This window comes from Tigriopus californicus, chromosome 10, assembly GCF_007210705.1.
Source record: "Tigriopus californicus strain San Diego chromosome 10, Tcal_SD_v2.1, whole genome shotgun sequence".
Lineage (NCBI taxonomy): Eukaryota > Metazoa > Arthropoda > Copepoda > Harpacticoida > Harpacticidae > Tigriopus > Tigriopus californicus.
Genome location: NC_081449.1, coordinates 1047240 through 1063548, shown reverse-complemented (window position 1 = coordinate 1063548; position 16309 = coordinate 1047240). Strand labels below are relative to the sequence as shown.

The 16309-nt window shown below is 39.9% G+C and overlaps 1 protein-coding gene across 2 annotated transcripts in view; it reads left to right on the top strand.

The window, feature by feature from the left end:
• LOC131888571 (uncharacterized) overlaps nucleotides 1-15237 on the top strand; it is a 24719-nt gene extending 9482 nt beyond the window's left edge. The window contains exons 2-5 of one of the 2 annotated variants that reach the window (XR_009374125.1): nucleotides 10972-11247; nucleotides 13419-13681; nucleotides 14557-14644; nucleotides 14713-15237. Coding sequence is in view for 1 of the 2 variants with exons in the window: in XM_059237461.1 (XP_059093444.1) it covers nucleotides 11045-11247; nucleotides 13419-13647 (432 nt within the window). In the remaining variant the exon portion in view is untranslated. Of the gene's footprint in view, nucleotides 1-10971; nucleotides 11248-13418; nucleotides 13682-14556 lie in introns of both variants that reach the window. The other variant, XM_059237461.1, reaches the window with a different exon arrangement.
• Nucleotides 15238-16309: the final 1072 nt, after the last annotated feature.

Genomic DNA, 16309 nt, shown 5'->3' with positions numbered 1-16309 from the left:
CTGAAGATGAGTCTATTGAGATTTGACAAGGTCAGTTCAAGTTGAGCGTTTAGATGATCTTGTAGTCACAGATCAAGATGCTTTAGAGGCCATCAGACTCTCGAGTTCTCCTAGCCCTGATGTGTGACACATCTCAGTTTTTCTGATGAAATACCCATTGGTTGCTTGCTCCTGTTTTCTCGTAATTGATTGCGTTGGGGGGGCATGTTGATCGGTGCAAACTTCCATTTTTTCACTAAGATTTGTTCACTTTGTTTCAAAAATTATTAAAGGGGGAGATAAGTCGCTCCCCCAATAACTATTGTCCGATTTCTCTGCACTTCGAATATTGCAAAGATTGCTTGAGAAGACCATCAAGGGTCAAGCTTTAAGAATTTTCTTGAAGTCAATTGAAGTCTTTCCTCCTAACCAGGCAATGGGTTTCCGGGGGCAACATTTCTAGCCATTGGTTAACCAATTGATTGAGCATTTTAGAGCAGGTTCAATGAGGGGACTGTGAAAAAACGCGAGTCAGTGATATTGTCTATCTTGATTTTGCCAAGCCCTTTTGATAAAGTAGATCATGGCCTTTTGTTGAATAGACTTCATGACATTGGGATCCAAGGCAAGGCTCTCAATTGGATAAGAAGCTTTCATCAGGATAGAAAGCAAATTGTTAAGGTCGAGGGATTCCTTAATGACATTCATGATGTCAAGTCAGGTGTTCCCCAAGGTTCCATCTTCGGGCCCCTCCTTTTTATAATACGTATCTATTGCCCCGTTTCAAAAGCTTAGTATTACTGCCAGTCTCTTCATATCCTGACGATACAAAGTTAGTTTCTGGTAGGAATGGCCAAGATTCCACAAGCCTGGCAAAGGACCTAGAAATAATCTACTCTTGGGTTACCAAGAGTAACATAGCCCTGAACGGAATGAACTTCCGCTCCATGACCTTCAGGCCAACTCCTTTGCATACTCCACTCATAGATAATGGAGGTAAAGATATTGAGAAGGTCTCATCTATGAAAGATTTAGGTGCAGTCCTCCAAAATAATAGAAAGCTCGATGAGCATATCCAGGTGAAGGTGGGTAAAGCTTTTCAAATGTGTGGTTGGATATATCGCAGGTTTAAGTCCAGAGACAGCATCACGATGCTAACTCTGAACAAGTCGATTGTTCAGGCACATCTTGAATATGCTTCACCCATTTGGGCTCCTTTTAGTTCAACAGGTTTGCAAAAGGTCGAGCAAGTCCAAATATGTTTCACTAGGAAGGTGGGTAAAGCTTTTCAAATGTGTGGTTGGATATATCGCATGTTTAAGTCCAGAGATAGCATCACGATGCTAACTCTGAACAAGTCGATTGTTCAGGCACATCTTGAATATGCTTCACCCATTTGGGCTCCAATGAGTTCAGCAGGTTTGCAAAAGGTCGAGCAAGTCCAAAGATGTTTCGCTAGGAACATCACAGGAATGAGAGAGCTCTTGTATTGAGAGAGACTAGAAAAGTTGGGACTTTACAGTGTTCAGAGAAGGTAGGCCAAATACGTAGGCCTTGTTGATCCGGTTGCAACTTTCAAGTTAGACTTGGACAAATTTTTATATAGCATTCCAGATCAATCCTACAATCAAGGACTAGCTCGGTCTGGCAACTGAAATTCGTTGGTAGACCAAATATCATATAAAGATTGAAAGGTAATAAATAGACGAACAATAACCTTTCATTTTAATAGAACTGGGGATTACATTTCCCGTAGCGGTTAGAAAAGCCCGTGAAAAAAACAAACCAAAAAAAAACATTCAAAATCGATCGAAGTCAAATAAAATACCATTGGTGTGATGTTAGATCAATGCTGACGAGTTACTACCTCACTTTTTCGAACTGTTCGATTTGAAGCCAATAGCGCAAAAAATGGATGTCATACCTATGTGGAATCACTGTTTTCGCTCCTCGCCTATCAGGGCGACCAAATTTGGCTTCTTACAGTTCTTCTTGACCGATATTTTGTTTTCATTATGATGCTGAAATCCCAATCTTAGGTTTCTAATTTAACTGTATTTTGTTGTTAAGCTGTTGATTGACAAATCTGACCCCAAAGAAAAGAGTTAACTTGCTCTGTTAGTTATTGAAATTTCCTCGGTTTGGTCGCGCTTGATCTTGCTTGGAGCGATTCTTCCGATGAAGCGACAAAGTCTCTCATAGATCGCAGATAGTTAGAGCAGGTTCCAAGTCCAAACTGTGTGACTGTGAGGCTCGAATTGTGCTGTGAGTCGCAGTGTTATCGACACATTGTGCGAAAATATGTGTCGTGTAACTGGACCATTAGAGGGACAACCTTAGTGTTGGTCCGGTACTATTCCCAAATAAAAGTACGCATGCTTGAGCAAAGTGTCCATCACTCTCAGTCAACAAATCACATAGTGACGAACACCCAGTGAAACAAGGTGATACATTAAATGGCCAATTTCAAATGAGACTAACATTTTCATTTTCTAGCATTTCAGTCACAACGAACATCTTGTGATGCTGGTTCATTTGTAAATTGTGCAATCTCTGTCATTTTTTCATATATGTGGACAAATTTCAAACTACTCACCACACTTGTCCAGTGGTCAATCTGACCACACTCTCCCTGAGAGTCAGAAAACTGATAATATATGATTTAATAATCATGAGGCCTTGCATCAATTTGATTCATTATTCTATGAATTCCATTATTACAGAAGTATATCAGATGACAAAATGTTGCTTAATACCCCAACCTTTACAAACGCTTGTCTTGGGGGCGATAAAATGTTATTCTCTTTTGTACAATAAAGAGAGTGGTCACCGTCTAAAACTTCAAGAAGAAACACTCGTAATAATCATACTATGAACTAAACTTCTTATAAAGAATATGGCAACCATTGAACATTTAGTATTCTTTTGTATTAACGGATCATGAAGGTATTATTTGCACTTGAAACCTATAAAAGCCAAATTTAATACATAGAAGTCTTCTCTCTTTTCACTAGTGGCTGAAAACTTACTTTCAAGGAAACCTGTGAACAGAGAAGCATGACAGATATCTTCTAACACTAAAATTTGATTTCTTTTAGCGTTGTCAAGAGTAAATATTTTACCTATGAAAGCGGTTTTAATAAATGAGACATATTTTTTCTGACGAGAAGTGTATGAAAAAAAAAATGGCAAAAAAGTCAAGTGTGAAGGGGCTGAAACTGCACTCAAATCTACATCTAATCAAGAAGAACTCATTAACAAGTTTTCCAAAAAAATCGGCTAGGCCGCTGTTCAAAGCGCGTGTCATCCACTTACTGTATTTAGAAAAATAGCAATGAATTTAGATGATAGATTGAAAATATGGCAGTAACCAATAGATTATGGATAGATAAAAATAAAGATATAAGAAATAGATCAGTTTTAATCTTTATTATTCATCAATAATCTATTGGTTACAGCTATCTTTCTATTTTTTTCTATCATCTACAGCATTGCTATTTTTCTAAGTATAGTAAAGTGGATGGACACGCTCCGTGAACAGTGGCCTAGCCGAAAAGTTCCATAGGGAAGACATTGTAGTAAGGGACAATGGTCATCATGTAAACCTGTGAATCTACCAATAGATAGGAACAAAGTGTCTGTCGCAAATAACGAGTAATAATGCTATTATAATAATAAAACCGGGTGGAATGGCACAGTTGACTGATACGCATACCGAGCTTGCTACAACTCGGTTTCCTTCGTTCGATCCAGGTCTCACCTTATCAACTCGAGAGGACAAAGCGCCCAAGCGACAGCATCGAGCTCCAATTGGCGATCCTAAAACTACTATATACAATAACATCAGTATAAAAAATAATTGAATCTTAATGACGTGCAAAAAATGTCGCAATAAACGCAACCTTTAATAATGAATTTTGAGTGAAATATTTTAATTATATTTGAAAAAATATTTTAATTATATTTGGAAAAATATTTTTGTTCCAATTACAATTACCTTGCAAATTCTATTCATTAGAGACAAAATTACTAGCAATTGTAATCGCAACCATATAAATGTAATTCTGATTGAAATTTAAGCCCATCCCTGTACGGAAGAAGGACTTTGCGTTTCCATGCTGCCAGAGCACAGGATCAAAACAAGAAGATTGGATTGAATCCAATTTCAATGAACATTATGCGATGAAAGTTACGCCCAATAAATATGTAGTTAATTATAGTTAGTTAGTTATTAGTTAATCAGGCATATTATTTTATTGTATAATCACTAATTAACAGAGAGAAAGACAATAAATATTTTAGTAATAGTGTTTGGTTTTCTTTGAGGTTCGATGAATAGCTATTTATTCAATAGCAGGGGCTTCTTTGCATGTAGTTTTACAAAGTGAGGCCTGGAGAAGGTCCAGGAGCCATTTCATGCCGTCGAGTTTGAAGGGAAAAGTGAGGGCTTGTCCTAAGGTTCTCTTACACACGAGAGGGATGATGAAATGGTGGTTGACCATATGGACTTTTTGAAATCGAACCTGAATAAACTATATATAAATAGGACCCGGCTATTGAATACGCAGTTTTTTTTATGTGAACCCGTTTCAAGGTATAATATTGACTCAAAACCACTCGCAGCCAAATCTGAGACATGAAAATGGGCTTTCTCTTCCCAAGAAGCTAGAAACGTACTTTCTAGTCTCTCATGAACATAGAGCGATGAAATAAAGATTCTAACTGTGGCGTTTTTTCTTTGCGTGCCTGAGATGAATATTATACCTCTGAAAACCGGTCCTCATAAAAGAAAAAATAATTGGACCCATGAAATCCAATTTTAAATAAAGATAAGTTTACAAAAGCTCTTGGTGGCAAGTCGCAATGACCGAGTGGTCCATGGACGCACATCTAAAGCCCTCGGTCTTTCGTAACAAAAACTAATGATTGTGGAAAAATCCACAACTTTTTTAAGGTGTAGATCATTCGAGTGTGGGATACTTGGATCACTCCTCTTGAAATAAGATAAAGCAACATCTTATCACTCAAGTGAAGAGTTGGGCTTTTTTTTTGACGAGGCAAAGCCACTGTAGTTCGAGAAGACATTTTCTTGCCTAGAGAGGGTTGGCAGGAGAGTGCGTGGGCAAAAACTTTGCTTTGAAAACTCCATGTAATCTCCTCAGGATTGAGTGACTTTGGTGCTAATACTTAACTTTATCGGGCCCTTCGCACAAGCCCTGCTACATACGTACTCGGTCCATGTACAACCAAATTTCGTGTGAGCGAGCTTTTCCTCTTCTTTTTTGGGCCCAATTTTGATTGAATTTCCCCAACGGCTGAACAGCCCTTCCGGAGGAAGGTGGTAGGCGTGGGATATTTTGCTTTGATATGACAACAGTGAAAGACGCACGCTTGATAAAAAACTGTACAATAGGCCATCGACATCTACAAGAGCCCTTCGATTCGTTTCCAATCATCAAAGATAGGCCTCATTTGAACGGCCAGAGGTCGGCTTAAGTATGAAGGTTTTTAAATGTAAGAAAGTGTACCTTCTGATGCCTGCAAAAGGAGATGATTAGGTAAAGAAAAATCAATTATATTCAATGCATTACCAGGTCTCAAGTTTTCATTCTTACAGATAATATTGACCTTGCTGGGTGTCTTCTCTCTCCGTTTGTTTATTGGTGTTTTCACCAATCAGAATGAAAAATACACTTTAAGCCACATCACTACGGAAGGCATAAAGTGCAAAACAAAGTGCAAAACAGATGCAAAAGGATTGAATGTGTAAGAAAAGGTGTAAAGAGCTTTGTCCGAATTAGGGTCAATTCTAGAACCGTAGAGACTTAATGTGCGTTTTCAGAGCACCTTCAAGCCCTCGAGAAAACAATGAAGTCCAGCTCTCTTCTTTCTCGAGCACCTTCCTTGTCTAATTTGATTCCCTGCAATATTGTAGGGAATACGTAGGCCTTGTTGATCCGGTAGCATCTTTCAAGTCAGACTTGGACAAATTTCTTTAGAAAGAGTTCCAGATCAACCCTACAATCAAGGACTAGCTCGGTCTGGCAACTGAAATTCGTTGGTAGACCAAATATCATATAAAGATTGAAAGGTAATAAATAGACGAACAATAACCTTTCATTTTAATAGTACTGGGGATTACATTCCCTGTAGTGGTTAGAGAGGCTTCCTGGACACCAAAAAAAAACAGAAAAAAAAAATAAACTAGCACTATTCAAATGTATTTTTCAAAATAATCCCACTGCGAATGGCGTCTTCTTAAAACAATATGATCTAGGTCATTGGTTATTGTTGCTTCTTTCCCAGAATTCGGTCGATTATCTGCGATTTGCAACTGAAAAAGAAATGTATTTTTTTGTTGTTCCGCTCATGATGATGATGGAATGTTGCTACTTTTGACCCTCAGAACTTCGTATTTTTGACGTCAATTGTTCAAATTTCAGCTTTTCACATTCTCTATTTGGCGGCAGCCATAGATTTTAAACAAGAAAATTTTAAGCAAGAAACTCAAAATTGTCCATGAAAAGATTAGGTTTATCATGATAAAAAATATCCTGAAAAAAGAAAGAAATTGTGCAAATTGAGAACTCTAGCCCCCTTGGATCTGTAGTGGAAGCTACTCTTCACTCTTTTGACACTTTTGGAAATTACATAGCATCTCTATAAGAGACTATTTTGCCGATGATTGTAAATCGGTCAGTAACCTTCGTGAAAACTTCACAGTTCCACCTTTTTGAATTGTGCTACAGTTGACCAAACTTCATGCTCACTTCCCCCCTCGACCGTTCTATTCGATGTCGCTTCTTTGGTCCACACAAGAAACTGCCAAGCCAGCCCTAAATTTACGTTCAACGCGGAAGAACTGGTCATAAAGTAGTTGCTTGCAAGTTTCCACCATTTCCACTCTTTCGTGTACCTCCAAGTAGAAAACCCCACCCGATGCCCTGTTCGAAATCCGTGCCGTACATTTCATTCACAATCCAGTTTGGTCAGGCGAATAAATCCTTCGCCATTGTCCATGATGAAGAGGCTTCGTTGGAGGAATGAATCTTTGTTCCCTTTCCAAAACCCTCCTGGCGTTCTGAAACCATTGTGGTTGTTCACGTGAAAGCCGCGCCCAAAAGGACGGCAAAGCAAATGAGAGGGACGAAAATAGCCAAGATCCAAAGGGACCCCAAAAGAATCATGGATGGTTCTAATCTTGGACAGAGTTATCAAATGTTCCACTAACTGGGACTTGTCCTTCTCTAGATCCCTCCTTTGGGTGGGGTTAATTAGAGGGGATGTAGCGTCTGCTGCTTAATAATGGCCAATAAACTCAAAGTCGGTCGAGTAAAAGCCCTGCTGAACATCACTCGGCCGTTTCGAAGCATGCAATTTACTGGAAATTACACACGATCCCCGCTAATTGATCGAGTCCCCTACTTTTTTTTGTCAAAACTCGTTGGTACACATGAGATTCATGCAACTCGTGGCATTGTTCGCTACTGAGTTTTCTCTGTGGTTGAGACCAACTCATCCAGGAAAACCCCGAAAAAACAAGAAGATATTATGTCCATATTGCAGATGCTGGAAAGTGGCTTCTGCGGCCTTTGAATGGTTGGGTCGTGGTTCGAGGCTCAGATCTAGGGGAATATAAGGAACAAGATCTATAGTGGCAAGGAAACATATTTGTCGGATAAACCCATTCTTCTATTTCTCATGTTTTGGGCCTGACAGTGGGATCCCAAAAATTTGGGCATGCTTGACCAGTGCTAGTTTGATACATAATTCCGTATCAACCAAAACGAAAGGCAAAACTATCAGAAAAGGGTCAAATATATTTTTAGAAAAAGCCTGAAATATTGGCCATATTATTTTGCGGGTGCTGCCATTACATTGGTTCTCCGTCCATAACTTTGGGTAGGGTCTAATATCTTCATTAGGAGAAAGCACGGGAAGGAGAATCGAACCGTGGATCTCTCTCATGCTCGGAAAGTGCACCAGCCACTATGCTAGGTCTCCTTTTCAAATGATAATGGAACAATGAAGCTGCATGCACTAGGTCCTTTATCACGGACAGAAATGGCCTTCTTCACAAAAGTGTGAAATCAACTGGGTGTCCTAACATGCACAAATAGTATCCAACGAGAGGATTTTTCGAAATAAAGAGGACATATTTTATTATGCCATTATTCTGCGAATGATTTTTAACACAGGCACCTCAATTGTGAAGATAAAGAGCTACAAAACCTATGATACAGGAACCAATGTTTGCCCAAAAATAACACAGTACGTGTTTGAACTATTGTACATAAATGTTTTTGTGTCATTATTGTTGATGATTGAATTTTTACAAAAAAAAAAAAGTTTCTAGATTTTTTCTCCCTCATTCAAGGTACTAGATAATGAATATCACTGAAACTTTTTAGCCCTAGCCAATTTCGATAAACGTGTGAAAATGGTAAATGTTTGCTTTGCCAATATTCATTCCTAGTTTGGTCTTTGGAAACTATTTTAAATCAATGTTTAATCAAGAAGGAAAATTGTAATTTATGTTTTAGTCCATAGGCCTATGTTACGAAATTCGTAACGTATTTGCTTACACACAAATCATGAAGGTTTTGGCTATCATTTTCATATTCGGATATCGAGCAACTCTGATGAATTGACGAAGTAGACACAACAGAAAACTAATGTTGCCCAGGCATATTTGTTGTCGACATGCTCTCGCTTGGGAATATTCTAAATCATATGGACCCTTCGCTGTCCATGACACATTTGTCCAAACCATCAGCGGATGGCCAGATGCTCGGTCATATTTCTTTGCCTGTCATCGTTTTATCCGAAAACTTCGTAAATGAAACGAGCCAAGTACCGATAATACGCATTGAGGGCAAGAAAGTCGGGATTCCATTTCTTGCGCGAGCTTCATTGACCCTCTGAGTCTCTTGCTATGTATGTACGTATATACACACGTTAGAGCTGTGCATTGGATCCAAATCTGATCGGATTCGGGAAAAAAATCGGATTCTGATTTGGATCCAAAATTGCAAGACCGACTACGAGTAAATGATTGTCAATTTGTTTCGAGAATGATTTATTTCACAACTCTCAAATTGTGATGGAAATCAAAGAACATCAAAGTTAGAATGTGCGAATGGACCTACTATCTTAAAAGTTATCACAATTGTGTGGCAATCCCACACAAATAAAGAAACCCAAAATTTCAAAAAATGAGAAAAGGATCAAAGTATTTGCGGTCAATACAATCAATATTAGTAAAAAAGGAAGTTAGAATCTATTGGCATATCAAGCCTTTTGATGAAAATCTTTGCACCATTTCGATAGCAAAATTATATTCAACAGTACTACAATTGAAGCATATGACGTAAAGAAACGTTATACTATTCTATTATTGTTACAAAAATGACATCATTGCAACAGGAAAGTCATAGTTTGATTAGGGCAACTCCATTCAATCTCATCCTTTCAAAACGTTTAAATGGCAAAAATGCACATTTAGTTAAGGTTAAATGAGGTCTTTTAAAGTTAAATGTGTGAAAAATCAGATTTGAATCAGATTTTGCAAAATATTTCGGACTATACTCCGATTAAGCAGATGTATCAATTTGGATCCGAGAAAAATTTCGGATTCGGATTCGTTCGGATGGGGCAAAGCTCTCGGATTTTGATTCGGATTGAGCAGAACATTTCCGATTCGGATTCGGTCGGATCCGGAAAAAATCTCGGATTCGGACTTCGGATCCGATTCGGGAACCTTGTCGGATTCAATGCACAACTCTACTACACATGCGTAATTGATACATTTCATGCTCAGGTTAATAAGAAAGAGTGATCAAACAAGAAACATCCATTAGTGCCAATCGTAGCTACTTAGTTCTCACTCACTCACGAGGAACTCTCGGTTCCTGAGGGGAAAAATGTTGGACATGCCCTGAATAGAGTGCATAAACATTTAACAGCGCTTATTCGTTGGGGAAAACCCGTGTGTGTGATGGGGGGGGGGAGGCCGGAGAAGTTCTCGGTAAGGGTTATTCGCACCTTTATTCGCACGTCAAGCCATGTTTGGTGCCTTCTCGGTTAAAGTGATCAATTTTGTTGGTTTCCTTTTTTGATATCAATCTTTCCATTTTGAGTCTGAGGCCCAACGAAAGTGATATTCAAGCTAGCAAAGGGTTTCAATTTCCTGTTCATTTATCCCTGGTGCATCGTCACACAATGAAACCAACACATTGTACAATAATAATCAGATCAATCTTCTTTGGCCTTTGAAATAAGCTTTTGGAATGATGATTTATGAAGCTCCTTGAATTGATTAGAAGTGTCGAGTTTTCGTTCCCACTGAAGGGATTTCAATTTGATTGTGGAAGGAGCACCTCATTTTTTTTTTGGTATCAAGTAAAGGATCAACATAACAAAAGCAACCAAATTTCAAATAAAAACAATTCTAGTGGCCATTGCTTTTTACTGCAATGGTAACAAAGGGCAGGATCTATTTTGAATTACACAGGAAGCCATGTGAGAGAAAGACGCTGATCATTCTGCAGAGATAAACCAAAGGGCCTCCCATTCTTCTGGATAAGATCGTTTTTTGTTTGGGACGACTCAGTCTTCGCAAAATAGGAACCGATTTCTCTGTATTCTGCATTGCATGTTTGGACTGTATTTGTTTCGTTTCAAAATTGGCAATACTTTTTGATGGCCAAGCCTTTCCGGGGTTTGCCAGTAATTTTCAATATTTGCGGCCTGCTGCGTCAAATATCATATGTACTCGTATAGTAGGAAGGATGTTGCAGTTCCAATCCAGTCCAACATCGATCGGCCTTGAAATGTATCAAGTTTCAGGTAGACTTGTGCAAAGGCTGAACCTTAGCTTGTATCATGGAAGAAATGAAAAAGAGCTGTCCATCAAGTTTGGCAGGGACATGATTGAAAGATGGCATTCACACGTTCAGATCTAACTTACATGTGGTGCCCATTCTGTTCCAGGTTGAATTGGAGTAATTGGCTCTAAGCAAGGCTCGAAAACCCATCCCACTTCCACGACCACAAAAGATCCATCATGCCATTGGAAGATAGTGTCATCCATAGTGAGTATCGCAACGAAGATGAAATCCTGTTCATGGCACAATCATCGCATCCCGACAACTCGACCCTCGTGGCCATCTTTGTGATAACGGTGGTCACCCTCCTGATGATCGCTCTGATCACGTGGAAGCTTTGCTCCTTGTGCAACAAATGGTACAAACGACGAGATGAGCTCAGGTCAGTGTGTGTGGATTGCCTTCGTTCAATATAAAGCTGTTTGATTAGTGGAGTGTCTGAAAAGGGTTACGGAGTTATGGTTCTGTTCAGATTGAACGGTATGGTGAAAAGTTTTTGAATGAGTTTCTGCAGGGGTTGCTTTTTCGGGCTGGTTTTATCTGGGTGGCCAAAAGGAGTGCTAAAATCATAGAGCTAAAAAGGCTGGTTATTCATCTCACTGGTGTTTTGAACTCAAGTCCTGACAAGGTTATGCCTCACGATTGGATCTTTTCCTTCACAGTTTACTTCCTCGTCGTTATCAAATTTGCTGATTTGACAATTTTGACAAAAAAGGGGCTTGTCACCCAAAGCTAATTTTTCATGCAACCTCAATTTCGGCGATCAAGTTTCAAATCGATTAATCTACATATATTGAGCAAATAATAATACTTTTGCAGGACTCGCCCAAGCACTACCGTGTATGCATTACGTACACTATAAAGCATAGCCTTGGTTTGATTAGGCTATAAGTAGTATATTTGTATTTGGATGAACATCGGTTCAACAAGTTCGTAAAACAGTGGTAAAGCCCCCTTAAAAATGAGACAAATGAGGACTCAAGTCCTTTGAGATATACGTAGAATGAAGTATCGACCATTCATTATAGGTAGAATAGGTGACTTCCGTAGGAATACTACTAGTTGATAAGTTCTAGTAAAGTAGTGGTAGTGACCGCAGAAAAGAATTATCAACCCTTTTAAAAACAAGATGAAGTTTTAAAAGCACATTTTCGGACAATTGAATGATTTTCATCAGATATTGTTCGTGTAGAGCGTACAATTTCTACAGATGACATTACACGTGGGTGATTCCTGTCAAGGATTTAAGATTGACGCAATTTCTGGCGGGTATCCACTTGATATGTGGATATGCCGTCAATTTAATTTCTTATATCATGCTGTAAAAGGATCCCTGTCGTACAATGTGCATTTTTTGTAAAATTCATTTTTGAGTTGTTTCCTTCAAACAGTATTTGTACTCAGACATTTCTACTACATTAGATATGTCCAATTTCGAATTCAAATTCAGCTTTTCTCTCCACAGTGATTCATTTTGCGGACTTCCTTAACGCCACGTCATTCTCATTTACATGATAACTTGACTTTTCGCCTAACGGCTATTTAAATTTCAAACCACAATATGTTAACACATCTTCTTCTCAAAGGCTTTGTTTGACTCTAGGTCTAGGCACATTCTTCTGCAGAGAACTTAAAACCTCTGAACTTGAAAGTAGGAAGCAAAGTACAGGCCAACATGCACTCTCATATTCCCACGGACTTTTTGGGACACAATGAGATATGGGTGACGTTAGAAAGGGGGAAAGTTGGCCATTTTTGCCCCATCTCTTTCGCTTTCTCACACACGTACACTTTGGAAAGTAGTTTGCATTTCGGCATGAGATTCCACTTTGGTTTGGTTTAACAATGTTTGTGTCCGTCTTCGTCTTCAAGTTGAAGTTCGTGTCGGGATTTGGGCTCTTATGCCAACAATTTGATTCCGTTTTCGTTCCTACTTCGGAACCCAATGATGGAAGCGAGCCGATCTGCCCCGTGAATATATATTGTTCTTTCGGGAGCCATTTCCGCTCGAAAGACCAATTTCAAAAACCATTCCTCTCCTGAAGCGTGCAGCAACAACCAGAGGCCTCTTTCCATTCCCAGAAAGAGAGAGACAGAGAGAGAGAGAGACGAGCAGACGTAGTAATGCAGGGCTCAATTCAAATAAGGACCTGGTTCTACGTACGTACGTATGCATAGCCATCGAGTGTCAAGTTCAAGGTGCCACCTTCGTTGGCACTTGAATTAGCATAAGGACCACTGTCAGCATGTACTGTATGAGGAAATTGTCTTGAGCCCTGACCAGGCCCCGAGTAAAAAGGAGGATCCACGGCATTGACAGTGTCTTCCGAGTTTTCTGAAACGGGAAATGGAAGTTCAATCATTTGAGCCGAGAGTGCAGAACCACATGCAGTAGATGCAACAGAATGCACATTCAGTTCAAGGAATGTGCCCTTTCATAGACAGCTCGCTCTGCAAAAGCAGCAGCAACAATAACAACAACAACAGCAACAGGAACATCGTGAAGCGAGGCATTCGAAGCAGTATCAACAGAATCGTTCTTTCTCTTCTTAGTGAACTGGAGGAGGATCGACATTTGGAGGCTGCCTTGACTCAGAGCGAAAAGAATGTGTTGGAGGCGAAAAAGTTCCTGAACTCCTATCGAACGGTGACTGTGATTGGAACAGCAGCCTCTTCACCCACGATCCAAAGGCCTCCTTGCCTCAATTGCAATCTGATTGCCATGGGTGAGGCCGTTTCCTACGCGGATGGAAGTTGTCCTCAATGTGGAAACAACACTTAAAACGCCCATCCATCAACCACAACCCAATGACAATGTAAGTATCCTCTCACTGAGTTGATCTCTCCAGACTCGAACCCCCGTTTGAAAGCAAGTCATCGCCGTGTCAAGTCTGCCATTCATTGCCATTCATTGCCAGACGCTCAGATTGGAACATCAAAGATCGATTGGTCAAAGGGAAAGCCCTCCTGGGCCCCTGTAGCAACATGTACGACTTCACGGCTTCATGGTCGATGAAACGATAGGCTTAACATTATCAGACCAACCTCGAGCAATTGATACCATCTCCCCCGCGGTTTTTTAGGTGCTGGTAACCAACACAAAGACGTTCTGGTTCCACAAATGAAATTGCACTCCAATGGCTTTCGTTCATAGGGGCTTTTTAATCCCATGAGATTCTTGGACCTACTTGTTCGCGTTCACATTTCTTTTTGTCATACGATAGCTGGTCCAAGTTCATATTACATCGTGTTGTGCAGAAAGACAGCCTTGTTATGGATAACCTTCGGTCAGAAAGGTTGGAGGTTGGCTTCTCTTGGGCTTAGCTGCAGCAAAACAAATGATATGGTCCCTTAGGTGAAAATCCTGACCGAGGAACTTGTATTTTGCTTTGTACCCTATCTATCCATGTGGAGATGGACAGTGCCCGGTCGACTTGTCCGTGGGAGATTTGTGTGTTTCAGGCCCAAAATGGGAGGAGCTGCCATTGAAAATGAGCCCTCTCAAGATTGCATCGAATGATATCCTACCGAATTTTGCCCAAACATGTGGTTCTGCATTCCAAACTAGTATGAATCAATGTGCAAATTAGGGTGTTTTTTGTGGATAATATATGCGTTGTTTTGTTGGACTTCATTTGTCATTATGGTGCTTCTTCATGTTTAAGTCATGTTCCCTCCGTTTTTGTTCCAGATTCGTCGGAGCTTTTTTGCATTCATCCGATCACCACACGTAAATCAGGGCAACCAGGCATAATCCAATATCCGATAAGGTCCACATGGTTCGACACTAATGCTCGAAGTACAGGGTGCCCTGTCATTCCTGGACATAGTTCACTCCTCGTTGCAGATTCGCTCAATTGTTGAACAAAAACTCGAAAAAAGCCTCAAAATGAGGGAAGTTCCGTGAAATGACTTTTGTGGAAGATCAAACACTCTGCTAAAACTTGGAAAGAAGCTTTAACGACAAAGGAGAGTGAGTGAGCTTCTTTGTGTCCTGAGACTTGAGCGCCACCTTGTCTTTAGTAGTTCCACATGCGGTTGACTCAATTGTTCCCGAAGCCAATGGTCCATAGAGAGAGCTCTCTATATACTCAACTCAATCCAATAAGGCCAACGACAGCGTCTGACAGTCCAACCAAGGTGTTTTTGCCATTCGTACAAGGACTGCGACCAAAGTAGTAAACCCGATATTATGGAGATGGTCCACCTTTTATTCTTCCCTTTATCAGCGAAAGGAACTTTCCATGAAAGTCCCAGATGTGACAATCTTGATTGGACCAATTATTGCCTGAATTCTCCACCAACGAGGATGTAGGCGTTTTTTTTTACCCCTAGTCCTCTTCGATCGAGTGGACCATCCATCGCCCAAACGGGACGAGATCTCGATAATGCCACATCCACAAGGAAGCTTCGGAGACCATTGTGTATTATTGGTCCACTTGGAGATGAATGGGCGTCTGTCGTCCTTACCTACGTACGTAGATCCAGATGGTCAAGACCAAAAGCGAGATGCCTACCCCGACTCTATTTTTATTGATAGTTTTGAATCTATAATGTAACAGTTGTACGTGTATGAGTTTGTGACGTTCATTTGATGAAATTTGATGGACTTGGATTTTTTTAATTTTTACATAAGAAAAATCGAGCTATGTAATTAGATGCCTTTCTTGATTGAGGCTTAAAATACAGCCCTTCCCTTGTTCGTTTGAGGATACTTCATTGCGGCAATTTATTTACCAAGTTAGAACCACATAACCACTCTTTCCGAAACCATAATTGGTTTGACCATCAAATTGTCATAAAATGTATATTTTATTATGCATTATTTTAAGTGGACCATAGATTTATGATTTTATCTTTGGAAAAAGCGAACGAATAATGCAGCTTAAAATTGTGCAACACACCGGTCTTGTGGCGGCAAATGATTTTTTTTCTCAAACTTCTCATCATTGATTTCTTTAAAAAGACCTTTATGTAATAAACGGGAACGAAATCCTAAGTAGAGAGCGGACCAGGTCATGTAATAATCATACGTACAGTTGGCCTCCGTTCATTAGTTAACGAGCGATTATGGCCATATAAAGGATCTTCCTTTTGGGCTCTTGATCAGTTCAATCAGCTAAAGTTACTGCCTAGGTAGAATGGTCTGCTCTACTTATCTGAAGTCTATCCCATTTGCACAATTATCAAATTACTCCCGGTCCCAATTAGTATCCAGACCGCTTTATGTTCAGGTCAGATCACCGTTTTCATCCTAACACATACATGTAATGATGAATTTTGGGTGGATGCTGGGGTTGTAGGGGTGCTCCTCAACCGCTGGTCATCACATGGTTCCATTTTTTTGTGTCTGTGTTGTATTCGTGTCAGATAGGTTCTTCTTGTGGGTGGAAAAAGCGTCCAAAAGTTGCCTTCGGCGAAATTTCAAGATGGATCTTTGCTTA